Raw genomic sequence first — 17,158 nt, 5'->3', positions numbered from 1 at the left:
TTTATTTGTAAGCTTTTGCCTCTTTTGATTGGATGAGAGTGAAATAAATTTACTGGGGACTGAACATGAGAAGCAGGAAAGTCTGCTGGTCAGATTCAAGCATACATTACTCACAAGATATTTATAAGTGGAAACAGGAAGAAGAAAAAAAGATTTATTCATGAAAAAAATGTGAAAGATTATTATCGTTTAAAAAAATGGTTTAATAGTTTAATATATTTTAAAATGAAATTTATTTCTATGATCAAAACAGAATTTTCAGCATCATTACTCCAGTCTTCAGTGTCACATGATCCTTCAGAAATCACTCTAATAAGACCATTTGTGAAACATTTCTGATTATTATCGATATTGAAAACCGTTGTGCTGCTTGTTTTTCTGGAAACAGTGATACATTTTTTTTTTCATGATTCTTTTATAAATAGAAATTTAAAAAAGCAGCACTTATTTGAATTAGGAAACTTTTGTTACATTATAAAATGTCTATACTGTCCATTTTGGTTAGTTTAATGCTTGCAAAATTAAATTACTCACATCCTTTAACCTGTTCCCTGTTGTTCAATTAACAATCAATGAACAAATTTAATATTAAATATATTATTTGGACAACTCATACTTTGAAGCTGGGAACGTAATCGCTGCTCCACAAACAAACACTGGTAAATTGCACAAATGTTTACCATAATGGTTTGACTTAGGTGTCATATATAAAGTAAATGGCAAATAAAGTGCATATTTGAAAGGGAGTAGTTTTTCTGTCATCATGAAACATCCCAATTTTATCCATAATGAGAAACCGAATATTCAACTGGAAAAACACTTGATTTTATGCATCAGGATTTGATTGGATTTACAATATTATAAAGCAAATTAATTAAAATGATTGAAAAAGTTTTGAAATATGTTCCTGTGTGCGAACCGGTGTTAAAGCGAGTCAATCAATGCTCAAACAATTTGAAAGTCTGTGCTTGCAAAGGAACACAGGGTATACAGTAGCTTGCTAATAGTTCCCACATGTGGGCTGAGAGCAGAGAGGTGTGTGTGTGTGTGTGTGTGTTGGTGGAGTGAAAGTCCATGCCAGGCACACACAATCTATGAGAGGCGATTTAATAAAAATCCTGCATTAACAAAATCAATCTCCACAATGAAAGCCTGTGCAGGAGGGACCGAGGGGCTGAACATGTGTGTAAATCAGAGTCAAATCACAAAAAAACAACAACTACTGTTGTGTCTGAAGATAAAAGCCCACATTCCTTCATGTGACATGAATGCACTCGTGTATGAATATATGTCTCCTGTTTTGGACGGCTGTAAAACCCCAAACCGTTACCTGCCCAAGATCGTATTTCCCACTCAAACCTTCACGCTGGCTTTTTTCAATAAAGTTGTTTATCGAGGAGGGCGCTTTATTCACCCTAGTCCACCAACGAGACTTCAAACGTCCCGGCGGGAGGGGGACTACGCAGCCGTAGCCGTAACGGGATCTCTCCGCAACCCCTTCGGCCCATCTGGGTCCAGTTAGCCCTGCAGGAAGCCGGCTCATTATCACAACACCAGGGGAGCGACTCGGCCAATCCGTTCAGTATGAGAGGCTTAGACCCTGCCGTGCCACGGTCACTCACCTCCAAATTAAAACCATCACAGAAACAACACAAACGCCACTCACAATGTTCAAACCTTCACAGTAAAATCTGTTTGTAATGTTAATGGTAAAAGACAGTAAAAACCTGTTAACTAGTTAACGGTAAGGACCCTAATATGTGGTAAAAAATAAATAAATGTTGAGCCAGGAGGTGATATTACGAATTGGTGAAAGTATTAAAGGGGTAAACTGTAACTTTTTTTAAGGCTTGTTTGTGTTTATGGGGTGCAATGTAATGTGTTCATGCTTTGTTTTTAAAAAATGCATTATTTTCACATATTTTTACCTTTATTCTACACTCGGTTTCTGTTCTCGTCAAAACGGTCTGTTGTGTTCCTGAATCTATTAAGCCCCTCCCTCCCTTGGGCTCAGATTGGTTTGCTGGACCACTATGTTGTGATTTCCTGACTGCCTAGTGCACACTGCCCAGGTTTTTAGTAGTCTCGGACTCAGACGTCACACCCATGGACAGTTGGCTAAATGTCTGATGTCTATGGGACACAAAAGAGGAAACATTTCAGGAGTAACAAAGTCATCATTGGATTGGTTGAATTCTACAGGATTTCCGAGAGACGTGTGTGTCTCGTTCTTTAACGTAGGTTTTTAGTGATGTCGCAAACCTGTGAAGAAGCTCGTAGTAGTCCCTACAAGTCTTTTTTTGTTGTCCTTAAAAAAATGCTGGCGGTGGCTGGCAACTTTTTAAGAAAAAACAGTGGCGAAAAAAGGGTTAACGTAAAAACGTGTGTGGCCATTTTTAAATTGAATGTGCAAGACTTTGTGTCATTCGCTTCCAGTTATTTTTTGATGTAAAAAACATTTTGTTATGCTGCATATTGCGAAGTGATTTTTCTTATCAGATTTTTAAAGTTCGTTGGAAGTCTTGTACATTCACAGAAAAAATATTGATTTTGCATTGCAGATAAGGTGGATATAGACATTTTATAGATTTTAAATTGGAATACTGTTAAATACACAGATTCTGTAGGTAAAATAAACAGTCATTGTATACTATAGAAAAACCTTAAACTGACATTCCCACAATTCAATGAATGACATTATACATTTAATATTTTGTTTAAATACCTATATTTATTGTTATCAGTTATGTTCATTTTTAAGGGTTTTAAGTTGCATCTGATGTTGTTAAATTAAAGTTTATTGCACTATTTTAGTGTCACAAAAGTGCTTTGCATTCATGTTTCTATTTTTCACTTTCTATATACGTCTACATATTTTGAAACATGGATTTTCATTAAGCTGATTCAAACCAATATATCTTGAGCAAAGAGCTATATAACTTAACTTGATTTGAATATATCAGTATATTGTGTGTGTGTGTGTGTGTGTGTGTGTGTATATATATTTTAAATAACTGTAAATAAATTACTGGAGTATGGAGTATTACAAGAAAATATTTCAGTTTTTTTTTCTACTTAAAAAAAAAAACAAGTATTTCATGCTAGAATTCAGTGCAGTGTCTTTGTAACCATTTGTGAAATTTTGAGCAAAGATTTGCGCTTTTTTCAGTGTGTACTTTTTTAGTAGAAAAGAAACTTGTGATGAACATTTGTAATTCATCATACATCTCTTTTAATCGATTTTAATCTCTTTTATTATTATAGTTAACAGTACATTATATGGGTATAGTAGATTTCAGTGGATGAAATAGTTTTGTACTGTAACCAAGTTCGGTCCTGGAAAACCTAGCATCCTTCAAAGTATAAACTTTGCTCGGTTCACAACATCCCTAGAGAGGTGTTACAGTAAACCCCTTGTTTCCCGCAGGAGGAGCACATTCCAAATGTATAGGTTATTTATTTTCATTCAGAGTGCTTGTCTATCGGGCTGGCGGTTCGAACCAGCTGTCAGTATTAAGTACACACAGCCGCTCAAGATGAAGGTGCTTTCATAGCGCGGCTAGCGGCGATGATTAAGGGCTTGCGGTGAAACGGAGAGCCCCTTCTCAAACTGCCTTTTGGCACCACATGTGCCGGGCCCCGTTTCTGTCAGAACCAGACTGGACTCGAATCCAACAGCTGTCATGCTAACTTACCCTCCGGCAGCGCAGAGCTGCTAAAAGAGCGTTTAGCTCTCAGCACCATCTTTCATCCATAATGATCTGACGGTATGTTCTAGATTGTGTTTTCGTTCTGTTTTAATGAAAGGCAGCCCACGCAAAAGTATTTCACGGTAAAAGTCTCAAGTATGTTTACGTAGACATGACCTAAGTGCGGGAGATGGCGTCACCTTGACCCTGGGATCACCTCGCTGGACAGGCTAATAACTGCGTCTGTGCCACTGTGAAGGCAAGCTAAACACACAAATGAAGCCAACAATACAGACAGGGGCCCAAATCACAAGCATATGGTGCCCTGTGTCGCTCTTTGTTTGTCCGGCTTTCTCTAGCGTGTTGTGTGGTGTGAAGCATCCGTTTGCAGACGGCAGAGGGGATGGCAGCAGGCTGTTGTATCAGGTGGATGGGGTTGTTAACATTCCTGTTTTATTAACAATACAGTGGCTCTTCTATGTCGTAGAAAGAATAAGAGCGGTTAACACATGCAGGAAAACATCCAACAATCCAGATTCTGTCATACAGGAGGCTGTACAATACACATGTGCCAGTATTCGGTAATGTGATACATCACGGTAATGAATATGCACAATATTGTTATCGTGGGGACTTCTAAATACCGTGAATAATTATAAATTACAAATTTTTTTTTTTTTTTTTACTCACTTTTTTTTTTTTTTTTTTTTACTCACTTCACTTTTATTCACAATTTGGAATGCATTTTAAGAAAACTTTTCCCATCAACTGGTAAAACTGCACAACACCGCTGTATGCTGCTTAAAAGATACGTGTGTGCCCTGATGTAAACAAGCACACATGAGAAGCACATGGGGAACACTGAGAGACTGAAAGCACATTCACTCTCAGACCGCAGATGGCGCTAAACTGCAGAGAATGCAGCCCTTACCCTGGAAACCTCATAAATAAAGCAGCTGCACTACTTTTTTAAACAAATTTAAACAGCCATTACGATTTGTGTATTTGATGTGTTGTTCATCACAGCACCAAATACTTAAATATTCAGACTTAATAGATTACTTATTTTCAAACAATTTATTTTTACATTTTAATTTGGACTACAAACCTAGATATTGTTTCAAAGTGTTTTGATTCTTTATTGTTCGTTCCCACTTTACATTAGGGTTTCAGTAGTTAACATTGGTTAATTCATTAGTTAAACTACCAATGAAAATTATTCTGAACATTCATTAATCTTAGCTATTCCAATATATATAACACATTGTTAAAATCGAAAGTTGCTACTGTCTCGTTTAATGAGCTAACATGAACTAAGAGTAACTATTGCTCATTGTGAATGTTAATGCATTAACTAAGGTTAACTAATAAGATCTTATTGTAAAGCAACACCTATTGGTCTTCATAGTTCTTTTGCACTTTAATCTGTGTAAAACTTAACTTTATATATTTTTCTGTATTGCTTTATTCCATAGTTATTTTTATTCTGATTAATAAAAATCAATAAAACTGATAATACAAATACAAATAAAACTGACTTGAGTATAGTACAATAGAAACTGAAATCCCCCATTATATTATATTACATTCCATTTATTGACTACAGTGATTATTCCCGCAGAGCACTGAATGTCAAAGAAATACACCTCAAACATGGCCCTGGAGAGGCACTGGGAGCGCTGCAGGACTCAAATGTTATTCGAGTCACACAGGCACACACAGCGCTCATTAGACGCAGCGTTCAGCGACGGCTCATTTAACCCCACGTGGAAACAGCAGCGCTCGATTACGACTGCCATTTCTCCTCAGAGTCGGCCCTCACGGCTCCCTCTGAGACACAGATGCAATGCCTGTCCTGGATACATGCAGGCATGTGGAGCTCTGATTACATTATGGGGAAGTGTTTATTAATGCGCTAATGATTTCATTATGCGTGAGGCTATGTGGCAGAGACACAGACAGTTGAAGGCTAATTGCTATCGCTTGTCAAAACACTCACTGGAATTAAAAATAAAGGAAAACAATAGTGTACACCGAGTATGTGTGTACATGCATGTGGAAAAAACAGGAGTATGGGGCAAAGGCAGGGTTTGAGGTCTATAAAACCTTGACGACTAATTACACAACACCACTGTTAACGAGCATTCGCCCTTAGGACAGACATTTCAGGTCAATAAAAAGACATTTAAAAAAAGCCAAGCAGAAACAGACACACAAATGCAACACAGGCGTGCATCAGCATCTCGGTGACGCAAAACATGCTGCCACGCACGCCATGTCACACACACGTGAACAAACACACACACACACACCTAGATAAACATAACCAGGTGAAGGAGTCTAATACACGCTAATGGCAAATCCACAATTACGTCCGTTTACTTTTGACTTTGCAGGCGAAGTTCAAATAGTGTTATTGTTCACGCATCTTTAAGTGAGCGGATACGCCACAAGCGCACATGGCTCTGCACCTGATGTCAATTGCCCCTTTAAGATTTCTGCACGCAGGATCCTAGTTTATCTGTGCATGAAAATTTTCTTCTTCATATAGTATTACCTTTATATATTTTAGTACTAATCAAATAATCTAATTTAAGCCTAATTGCATATGAACTGCATAATTAAACTGAAAGCTATATAAATAAGCTTTCCATTGATGTATGGTCTGTTAGGATAGGACAATATTTGGCTGAGATACAACTATTTAAAAATCTGAGTGTGCAACAGAATATAAAGATTGAGAAAGTCAATCAACTTTAAAGTTGTCCACATTAAATTCTTAGCAATGTACATTATAGATCAAAAGTTTAGTTTTTATATATTTACGATATGAAATTCACAAAATATTTTCATGGAACATGAACTTTACTTGATATCCTAATGATTTTTGACATCTATTATTTTGACCCATAAACTTTTTTTGGCTATTGCTACAGATAAACCCCAGCGACTTAAGACTGGTTTTATGCTCCAGGGTCACATTTGTATTATATAAAATGTTACAAAAGATTTTGTATTTAAAATAAAAGTTGGTCTTTAGAATTTTCTATTCATCAAAGAATCCTGAAATGAAAAAAAAAAAAAAAAAAAGTCACGGATTTCACAAAACGCACAACGATTTTTAACACTGATAATAATAAAAAAGTGTTTCTGAAGCAGCAAATCAGCATATTAGAATGATTCCTGAAGGATCATGTGACACTGAAACCTGGAGTAATGATGCTGAAAATTCAGCTTTGATAACAGGAATAAATTACATTTTAAAATATATTACAATAGATCACATTTCTTTTAAATTCTAATAACTGTGCTGTATTTTTGATCAAATAAATGCACCCTGAAAAAGAAAAAAAACGGCCTCGACAAGGTGATAATAGCATGATTCCTATAAATGTTAACAATCTTCATTAGCACGAAGGGGGAGGCAGGGTGCACATGTTTCGAAATTGAGATTTAAACATCATCTGAAAGCTGAATAAATAAGCCTTCCATTGATGTATGGTTTATTAGGATGGAGCAATATTTGGCTGAGACACAACTATTTGAAAATCTGGAATCTGAGGGTGTAAAAAAAAATCTAAATATTGAGAAAATCGCCTTTAAAGTTGTCCAAATGAAGTCCAGCAATGCATGTTACTAATCAAAAATTAAGTTTTGATATATTTATGATAGGAAATTTACAAAATATCTTCATGGAACATGCTCTTTACTTAATATCCTAATGATTTTTGGCATAAAAGAAAAATCGATAATTTTGTCTCATACAATGTTTTTTATGTAGCATCACAACTTTTTAAGAGTGCAAGTTTTAACATATGCCATGGTAATACTAAGATTAATTTTTTTATCTTAAAATGTTATACACACACACACACAATTAAAGCATATCTGTACCATGCCACAGTACTCTTCCTTAATTCAGGAAGTACTTTTTCAACATCCCAAACATTTGAAAGTCCTCATCTGCTCCTCAATAATAAAGAAGCACAACAAGAGCATCATTTAATGATAGCACCTGGACATGACAGAGACACGATCATCAGTCAAGGACAATTTCACATCACAGTCAACTCTTTGTTTTTGTCCTGTGTGTGTGGCCATGCTATGCTGTATAGAAATGTGGTTGGTCTGTACGACACATTAAACTTTTTCCATCGTTTCATGACAAACAAACAACCCAGGAATACACTGCTACCCATTTCCACATGTTGTTTGTCACAAATTTAACACGGCTACTCTAATGTGCCATTACCTTAAGGTTTTATATAAATATATGAAAGCCTGTCAAGAATCTCTGAGTCATATTCTCCTTTAAAATCAAAACATACAATTTTGTATAAAAAGGGTTCTGTGCAAAATCAGTTCAAAGTAATTAGAATGACTGCCAATGGAAACTATATGTGTACTTAAGAGTTCTTCAGTAGAACCAGAAGAAATGTAAGATTATGGAACTACTGATGAAAAAGATTGAATCATCTGCATCGAGACTACTGAGACTACACTGGACCAGTGCAGTTTCAAAAGGAAATCCTCTGAATTGGCAAAGACTTGAGAAAGAGAGAAAATCAAATCATATGTTTGAAGTTTCTATATATATATATAAAAAAAAAAAAACTTACCTCTAAAGGAGAGTCACAAAGGAACCTCTTGAACTGTGAGGGGGGAAAGTGTAGAAAAGAAGTGTGTTATTTTACATTCATGTAAATATAACAAAACACAAAAGATAGAGTTAGTGGGCTGTCTCAGGAATACAGCGGAGCACATTTGAGATGGCCTTTTGAGTAATTTTATCAAACTTCTCTCCTGCTGCTATTGCTAACAAATACTGCAACTAATTAGACAACTAATGCTTTACTGCTTCTACAATACCTACACACAATCATACACACAGATCAACGAGAAATGTTGCATGTCTGCAGGCTGGTCGTGATGCTCAAACATGCTGATCAATGCTTTAAATCTTCAAAGGTTTTAAATTCTGAATAACCTTTGCTCTTTAAAAACACACACAATTGTGACTTTTGTAATCACAGTAATGCAAGATATATAATATAGTTTAATTTCACAAGGAGCAGCTGTTTGGTCATTAGTTAGTTTTGCAGTAACTGGCTAGCATTGTGAAGAAAGTGAAAACGGCAGATGTTTATTCAAGGAGGTTTAAATAACTATGTCTGCTAAAGCCTTTTTTCTGAGATATGATGGGCTTGATTTGTTCATTGATGACTGGCAGGTGATTTGGGTAGCGTGTGTCGCCGTTTAGATCAAAAATAAGGCATGTTAGGACACAAAACATGTTTGACAGCCATGAGCAGGCACACTTGCATGTTGCATTCCTCACATAAAGCTAGGTCTCTGATGCTTATAATCGCAAATGACTACTGAAAATTAATGACATCCAGTGCCCCATCAATGTTACAAAAACCCTAATGCATCAAATTCGTATCGTGTCTATCTACATTCTAAAAATAAATGAACATGATCATATCAAAGTTTTTAATCTAAAAATGCAAACATAGAAAATTCAGAAATGCATAGAACAAGCCAGTCCATGATCATTGGCACTACTTCGGTAGCATATGTGTGTTGGCTGTTTTAGCTGGATGTCCATGCTGATCCAACAGGCCTGTGATCCTAACATACTCTGCTGGAATGATGAAACATCATAAACCAATCAGAGAGAAAGAGAAGGGCAGTTTATGCAAACTAAATGATAATTCATCCACACTGAATCCATTAGACCTAAAGAAACCTTCAAATGAAGCTGCAGATCCCAGATCTTCAGTGACATTTGGTTCCAAGTAACAAATGCGTATTTCATGCCCTCCATCTTTAATATACAGACACACACAAAGCGAGTCTGCTTGTGATCTGACAAAACCAGGCTCCTGTGGTTTAAAACGCTGCAAAACAAGCGTGAGTAGCTTCGCTTTTTGGACAGCGAGAGGGTTGGAGAGAATTAGTCAGCAGTTACAAACTCCATATGGTGAATTCTGCATCTGTGATGTTTAGAGAACTAATGTGGGTTGGGAATCAAGAATAGTCCTAAATATACTACAACTGAGCCATTTATGGTATTTGGTTCCGTTAAAAGTTCTTAAACATATACAGTTTTCAGAGAACTGTTTCTGTTATTTACTCAAAACTGTATGGCTTATATCAACAGCTGAGTCTTTTGCAATAAGGCTCGATTTGTTTACCTCGGCGGTTGTGAAAGAGAAACGGATTGTTGGGAAAGAGGAGCTGAGAAAGATGGGATATGGGAGAGGGATGCGGTGGGTCGCTCAGGGGGTAAAAGCTGGCAAAGACTCTCTCCTGTTCTGCCAGGCACTCAACAGGGGGGTTTGTGGGTAACGGCTCTATGAGAGAGAGCAATGCAGCCATGCATATTTCCATTAGTCTTCTTGCTGATCTCCTGGAGTCTGGCAGCCGTGACCCAGCCTGGTTACTAACTTAGACTGGACAGAATTAAGATGGATTTCCATTTTCATGCACAAAAAAAACAAGAGAAGATAAGATAACTGAAATGAAAAAGAAAAGACAGTAAATAAAAAATGGAATTATGGAAAAAGAAAAAGGAACAAAAATATTTAAATGGAAAAAATAAACTAGTAAAAAAATAATAAAAAAAGAAAAGGAAAAACATTGGAATAGAAAAGAGGGGAAATTATATTGAAAGGTACAAATTGAATACAACTGGAACAATTAAAATGAGAAGAAAAAATGTATGAAAAAATTTAAAGAAAAAAGAAAACAAGCAAACAAACAAAACAAAATAATCCAGATGTCTCTCCAAACCACGTTTCTGACATCACCAAGCCCTTTAATTTCTCCACCTCTCCCATCCAACTTTTCACCATTCAATCTAGTCCTGGTGGACAAAAAAAGTCATGTTCTGCCCTAGATTTTTTCCACCTTGAATATCTATATGTTAAAAGGAAAACTTGCTATTTGTCAACTACTCACATCGTACATGACAAATGTTCAACACAAGCATTCGTGTTTCTTTCATCAGCTTCACTCTCCCGTAGCCCTTCTTCAAATGTGTTGTCCTGAAACGCTCCACAATGGCCTTTCGTGAGAGCAAAAAGGTGAACTCTGACCAAAAGTGGGAAGTGAAATGGCTCAGCAGGGATTTAAAGCTCTGCTAATTTGAAATTAGGCAGAACGTAGTGAACATTAGGGGAACGGCCCTTAAAAGAGCCATGAAATCTACTGTTTAGATCAACCTAAGGTAGCACCATTCTTCATTTAACTTAATGTTCTCCTACACTGAAACATAGATTCAAGTGAAAGAGTTTTAAGAAAAGAAACAGCTCATTTTGGAAAATGCCCTGCATCATTTAACAGCAAATACATATATTAACACTTAATATAGAAAGTGTGCGTGTCCAAATTACAATCTTACATCCATAATAAAGAGCTGTTTACACTGATTTCAAGCAACACAATGACCAGAAGTCGTTCATTTCCACTGAGACTTTGAGGGAAATGGGTTACTGCATAACCAGCCCACAAGCTCCATAATTTACTTTAATCTTGAATGCATTGATTTATTGAATTATCAAGATTCAAAAGTTTGGAGTCGGTAAGCTTTATCAAATAAATTAACAGATTTATTCAGTAAATGCATTAAATTGTTGAAAGTTTATAATGTTACAAAAGATTTCAAACAAAATGCTTTTTTACATTTCTATTCATCAAAAAATCCTGAAAAACAAAATGTATCATGGTTTTCACAAAAATATCATGCAGCAATAAATATAAATGCGTAGGTTTGAAGTAGGTCAGACCTGAGGTATGAGGAGGTAGCGAATAAAAGGAGGACAATAAAAAAGCAAGAATGAGGAAAAGGGGTAAGAGACAAGCAACTTTTAGTAAACCCCCACCTCACTTTATACATATAGACTAATACAGACTCATTTCTCACATCGGAGTGGAATGCTAATGCAAACATACGCACACCTTCCTCACTATAAATAGAGCTCTGTTACCGAACCAGGAAAGAATCTGGCAGGCGACAGTCGGCTCTGAAGACTTATTATTTATTAATTCCCACATTTTACGAGCATGAGGATTAATTAATTTGCTGTTGGCAGAGCCGGGCCAGTTTCCAGGCCTAAGGGGGACAGAGGCCTCTCTCAGGTTACTGAAAATGTCAAGTAGGTCCACATCCTGTACACCCCCAGCGTCTGTCTACTAATGCGCTGTCCTAACAGAGAGTAAGTGATTGGGACCAGAAACAGACTCTAGACAAGTACGCAAACGTAAATGCACGGTCACCACAATGACTGTTGCGGTAAAAAACGTTGAGGTCTCAAAGGGGTGCTAGAGTTCCCTTCTGACGCCTGTGCCATTACATCAGACGTGTTCTTCACTTAACAAGCTATAAACATTGAGGAATTGGGAAGCATGTTCTATTGAATTCGCTGCTTCGCAATGACGAGAGCTGATCAGTTAGACAGGGAATGGATTTACCTTCAGATACACTACTGTTCAAAAGTCCAGTTTACATCATTTGTAAGAAACTGATACTTTTATTCTGCTAAGATGCATTAAATTGGTCAAAAGTGATAGTATAGACATTTAAAAGTTACAAAAATTTAGTTTCAAATAAATGCTGTTCTTTTATACTTGCTACCAAAGAATCTAGAAAAAAAAAATTCAGTTTTCACAAACATTAGGCAGCACAACTGTTTTCAACAAACTGATAATAAATTATTCTTAAGCAGCAAATCAATGTATTAAAATTATTTCTGAAGAATCAAGAGTGGAGTAACGATGCTGAAAATTCAGTATTTTGGCACAGGAATAAATAAGATTTTAAAATTCAATTTAATTTTTTTTTTATTGTACAAATATTTTAAAATAAAAATTTTACTGTAATTTTGATCAATTAAATGCAGCCTTGGTGAGCGTATTTTGGAGATATTTAAAAACACCCCCAAACTTGAACAATAGTGTAGTTGGGTATGTTTCAGGTCTTAATGTGCATTGCATTACAACGACACGGCATGAGACTTTCTATACTGCAATGATAAAAACTACATAAAAAGAACATACTCTAACCACAGTTCAATAAGCTATTAATCTGCTGACTGACTTCTGAAAGCCTCATTGAATGCAATAAAACAAATCTAGATTTGTCTCGCACTTGCTCAATCCTCTTGCTGTTAGAACACACTAAAAAGCTCAAAAAGCACTAAAAATGTATTCGATTAGGTGTAATTAGGCTCCAAAAAACATCTGGTCTCTACCCAAAACTACAACCCACTATCCCTTCATACTCAAAAACCTCCTAAAATCAGTTATATTTCAAATGAAACCACAATTTCAGGCCCTTTCTAACAGAGCATGCTGCACAACTTCTTGTCCAGGCTCTTGTCATTTCTAGACTACTGCAAAGCTCTTCTGGCTGGACTTCCAAACACAATCAAAACTCTACAAATGATTCAGAATACAGTGGCACGACTGGTCTTCAATGAGCCCAAAAGAGCCCATGTTACACCTCTCTTTATCTCCTTGCACTGGCTACTAGTTGCGGCTCGCATCAAGTTCAAGACATTGATGCTTGCATAAGAGAACAGCCTCAGGCTCAGCACCCACCTACATACACTCACTATTACGAATACTCATCCCCTCCAGAAGTCTGAGATCTACTAATGAGCGACACCTCGTGGTACCATCACAGAGAGGCTCAAAATCATTTTCCAGAACATTCTCGTTCACAATTCCTGGCTGGTGGAATGATCTTCACACCCGTATACTTTTTTCTTTTCAGTGTAACTCTTTTAGAAGTCAAATTTTGACTTCTATTGGCCTCCTGACAGTGTTTTAATAATGTAAAGTTTCCCCACAAGCTCTCAGACTGCGAATGCTGTTTCTTTTATGACACATAATTGAGTTATGGCTGTGTTTCACAAAGCAGGGCGTGTGTGCGCGGCCCGGCCCAGCCTAAGACTGAAATAACACATGGTAGAAGAGTTTTACCCGCTTGCATCTCAACAGATCCACCCAGCCCTAATTCACTCTCTACCAAAACACAGGTGAATTATTGGCCAGTCCAGACAATTGCTCACATTCTGCGTGTACTATATAATTATTACAGCAGTGTTTCATTCTGCAACAGACATAAATGAATACAGAGAGACACAATGTTATGGGTTAAACATTTAAACCTGCATCGGTAATGAAATGTTATGGGATCTTGCTGCAGTTTGAATTGTGCAACATGAATTATATATGGGCCAAAATCTGCTCAGTCAAAAACAATCTTCATTTCACATTTAGATTCATTCCCTGAACACCACAAACGTATAATAAAGCTCCTGTTGTGATGTGCAATGCTCTTTGAGGAATCTATATAAATATCAAGCCTCTGATTTAGCTCTTACCCATATTCAACATCTTCATTTAAACACTAGAGTTTTGGTAGATTCATTTTAAAATCAGCGCATTCAGACAGAAGCACAGTACAGGACACATAGACCCATGCTGAAGCTGTGCACTTGATGCATTAACAAAAAAGTTTTTCTGAAACTATTTTCACTCAGAAATTGCTAACAAACTTCACAAATAATTACAAAATAGCAAGCAACACATTGAATAAAAATGTTACATTCAGAAGTAGGAAGAATGAAATATCATTTTAGTTTTATTTACTATTATATATTTTATTTAATATTTTTATTTTATTAATTTAAATCATTTTATAAAATCATTTTATATAGTCTGTTATTTTATAAAAAAAAATATTTTTACAGTAAGAAAATGCATTGATTAGATTCAAGCACAAATTCAGAAAACTGCACTCTTACGGAGTAAAAACAAAAAACATGTCTGCAACATGCATTTAAAAACTTGATAAAAATGTCACTTTTACATGCTCGCCCATACAAAAATTCTCTGCCACTGCTATGTGGGTTATAGGGCATGGGCGGACGCCAGGGCATTGCTCAGGTCTCCTGCGTGCTTGTTAGAAGTTTCATAATTATAAGTTAGGAGCTTGTTCCTAACCAAAGAACAAAAAAACACAAACAAATGATCACATACAGGGCAGAGGATGAGCAGAAGTTCGGTCAGTGTTTCGCTGACACAGATTGTGTTTAGGTCTAGTAAAAAGCTAACGTGTATGTTATGTAAATGCTTCAAACATGCTCTAAAACATCTGTAATATTAGGGTTGAGCGTTTCATGCACTTGTGAAGGTGACATGTTTAAGTCTGTACCTGGCTCTCCCCGCACTCGTACGGAGCGTCACCGTGAACGGTCATCTGGTAGCATGCATACAGCGCTGCTGACTGTTCATACGACGCCAGGAAGTCCGGGTCCTCAAAGCTGACCGGCACTAGCCTCACCTTCAGAGTGATGAAGGGATGATTAGAGCGAGGAAGTACGAATGAATGAGAAAGACGGAAGGATAGTAGGAAATCAAAAAAGGAACATAAACAATGGAGGATGGGGAGAACAAAGAAAAAAAAAGGACAAGACTGTGTGGATAAGGGGAGTGGTTAATACAAAAATGATTTCAACAGCACTGTATCTATCACATATGCGGAGTGGGTTCACATTCACACTGCAAACTGAAGTTCTGTTCACATTACCTTTTAAACGTGACCCATATCAGACACTGGTCTGAACAGGAAATGCTTGCTTACATTCTTCACAAATTTCACAGTTTTACTGAATAAATATTTCAAGCTTAAGCAAGCAACTAAACAATTATTCATATGAATTCTGACTGATTACATTGTCACTTTTGCATGTGAAAGGGGTTCAGAATGGAATTAAAGAATCAATTCTGAAAAAAACTAAAAATAAAGATTGCATTAAGATACTTAGAATCATTATAGTATCTTATGAAACAAAGACAGCCTAAGAATAAATATGAACCCAAAACTAAAATGTAAATGCATTCCCAAGCGGCTAATTTAGCATTACACAATGGTTTCAAACTATTTAAAGAAGGATTATCTTCTGTTGGGATGCACAATATATACCAATAATGGTTGATATTAGTGATCTTATAAACTATCAGTCTAAGCAAACATTGGAAGTCATTAATGCATAAATGTGATCTGGCACACAGTTTGGAAAATTCAAACAGTGTTTTCTTCTTTTGCTCCAGATTTCCAAACACTGTGCTATACTGTTTACATTACAGTGTTCTTATGCACCTAAAAGACATTGAAGCACATAAGATATACAGATATAGCATATGACAGAGTAACTTGTCTTTGTGTGGAGTAAGACAGGGAAGGGAATGTGTTTCATGGATTTAAACTCCAAGCTGGAGCGTAAATGTAGGGAAACGGGAGGCTGAAGGTGAGGCTGGTGCGGTGAAGCTCTGATCCAGGCTTAGAACAATACAGACCGTCAATGAACCTGATGAATTACAGCTAACACTGTGTCATTGGGACAGTGGGATAAGCTCTGGTCCCTTGACTGATAAGAAAAAAAAAAAGGAAAGGAAATATACCCATTCTAAGCTTGGTCTATCTTTTTCAATATGTCTAGCCAAACAAAATCTGCACATTTCAGGCGAAAAAAATAAGCAGCAGGGCATCAATAACATGGCATCCTTCAATGTATACACAGTACACACACATTTTCAAACAATTCAATGACTTGGAACTGTCATGAAGCCAGGGCAGAAAGAACAGAAATTTAGAAAAGCCAAAGTCTAATTCAGACCAACTCACAACAAAACGTCCCATGTTTTCTATATTCTCTAATCTAGTTAAATCATGTTTTCATTATGTAAGCTAACACATGTTATACATGATTTCCAGCCACAACCCTAGTTGAGATATTGGTTGTGTATTTGAGAGAGACAAACACTGATTCAGACTTTTCTGCAAATCAGTTAGACTTACTTATTCCAAACATGTGAGGCACGAAAGTTTAAGCTCTCAAACATTTAACCTCATTCCCATTTATTCTGCTCATCCTTTTGGGTTCTCCAACAGTGGTAAAATACCACATAGTAATAAAAACAAGAATTTGACATATAGTTGGCTGCATGAAAATTACAGGAGCGTATCATAAATCAAGATTCAGTGAAGGTGCACTATCTACAAGATGACGTTTGACTGAAATTTCCATTTCCTAGTTTGGCTTGAGAAGAGGAAAGTGGAAGGGACACACCAGCTTAAGAGCCTAAACATCTCAACAGCAACAAACTCCTCATTTAACACAGACACCTGTAGAAACACAGTGCGGATGAGAGCGCTTTCCTCATTTCCTTTCGATTTCTCTTTCGCCCTCTTTTCAGGATTACGGTTTCATGGAGTTTCCATGGCTTACCTCCATTTTTTCATTTCTTACTGCTTCAGCCTTTCCTCATTTCCTGTCTGCTTGCTTTAGGATTCCTCCTCCTCACTGCTGTTTAAAACTCTGCTCTTTAAAGTCACTGAACTGTGATTCTTTGCTTCTAGTTGAACATGCTTTCATTTCTACCTAATGCTCTTTCAC

General features: G+C 36.6%; 1 protein-coding gene across 8 annotated transcripts in view; it reads right to left on the bottom strand.

Annotated features, from left to right (window-relative positions):
- LOC127970343 (arginyl-tRNA--protein transferase 1) overlaps positions 1 to 17,158 on the bottom strand; it is a 73,774-nt gene that overhangs the window by 36,495 nt on the left and 20,121 nt on the right. For 4 of the 8 annotated variants that reach the window (XM_052572867.1, XM_052572868.1, XM_052572862.1 and 1 more), the window contains exons 7-8: positions 14,914 to 15,042; positions 8,309 to 8,341 (exon numbers count right to left, since the gene is read on the bottom strand). In XM_052572867.1, coding sequence (XP_052428827.1) covers positions 8,309 to 8,341; positions 14,914 to 15,042 — 162 coding nt within the window. The remainder of the gene's footprint in view (positions 1 to 8,308; positions 8,342 to 14,913; positions 15,043 to 17,158) is intronic. The other 4 variants (XM_052572865.1, XM_052572869.1, XM_052572866.1 and 1 more) reach the window with 1 other exon arrangement.

The sequence above is a fragment of the Carassius gibelio genome, chromosome B13 (genome assembly GCF_023724105.1).
Source record: "Carassius gibelio isolate Cgi1373 ecotype wild population from Czech Republic chromosome B13, carGib1.2-hapl.c, whole genome shotgun sequence".
Taxonomy (NCBI): Eukaryota; Metazoa; Chordata; class Actinopteri; order Cypriniformes; family Cyprinidae; genus Carassius; species Carassius gibelio.
This window is presented reverse-complemented; position numbering and strand designations above follow the sequence as displayed.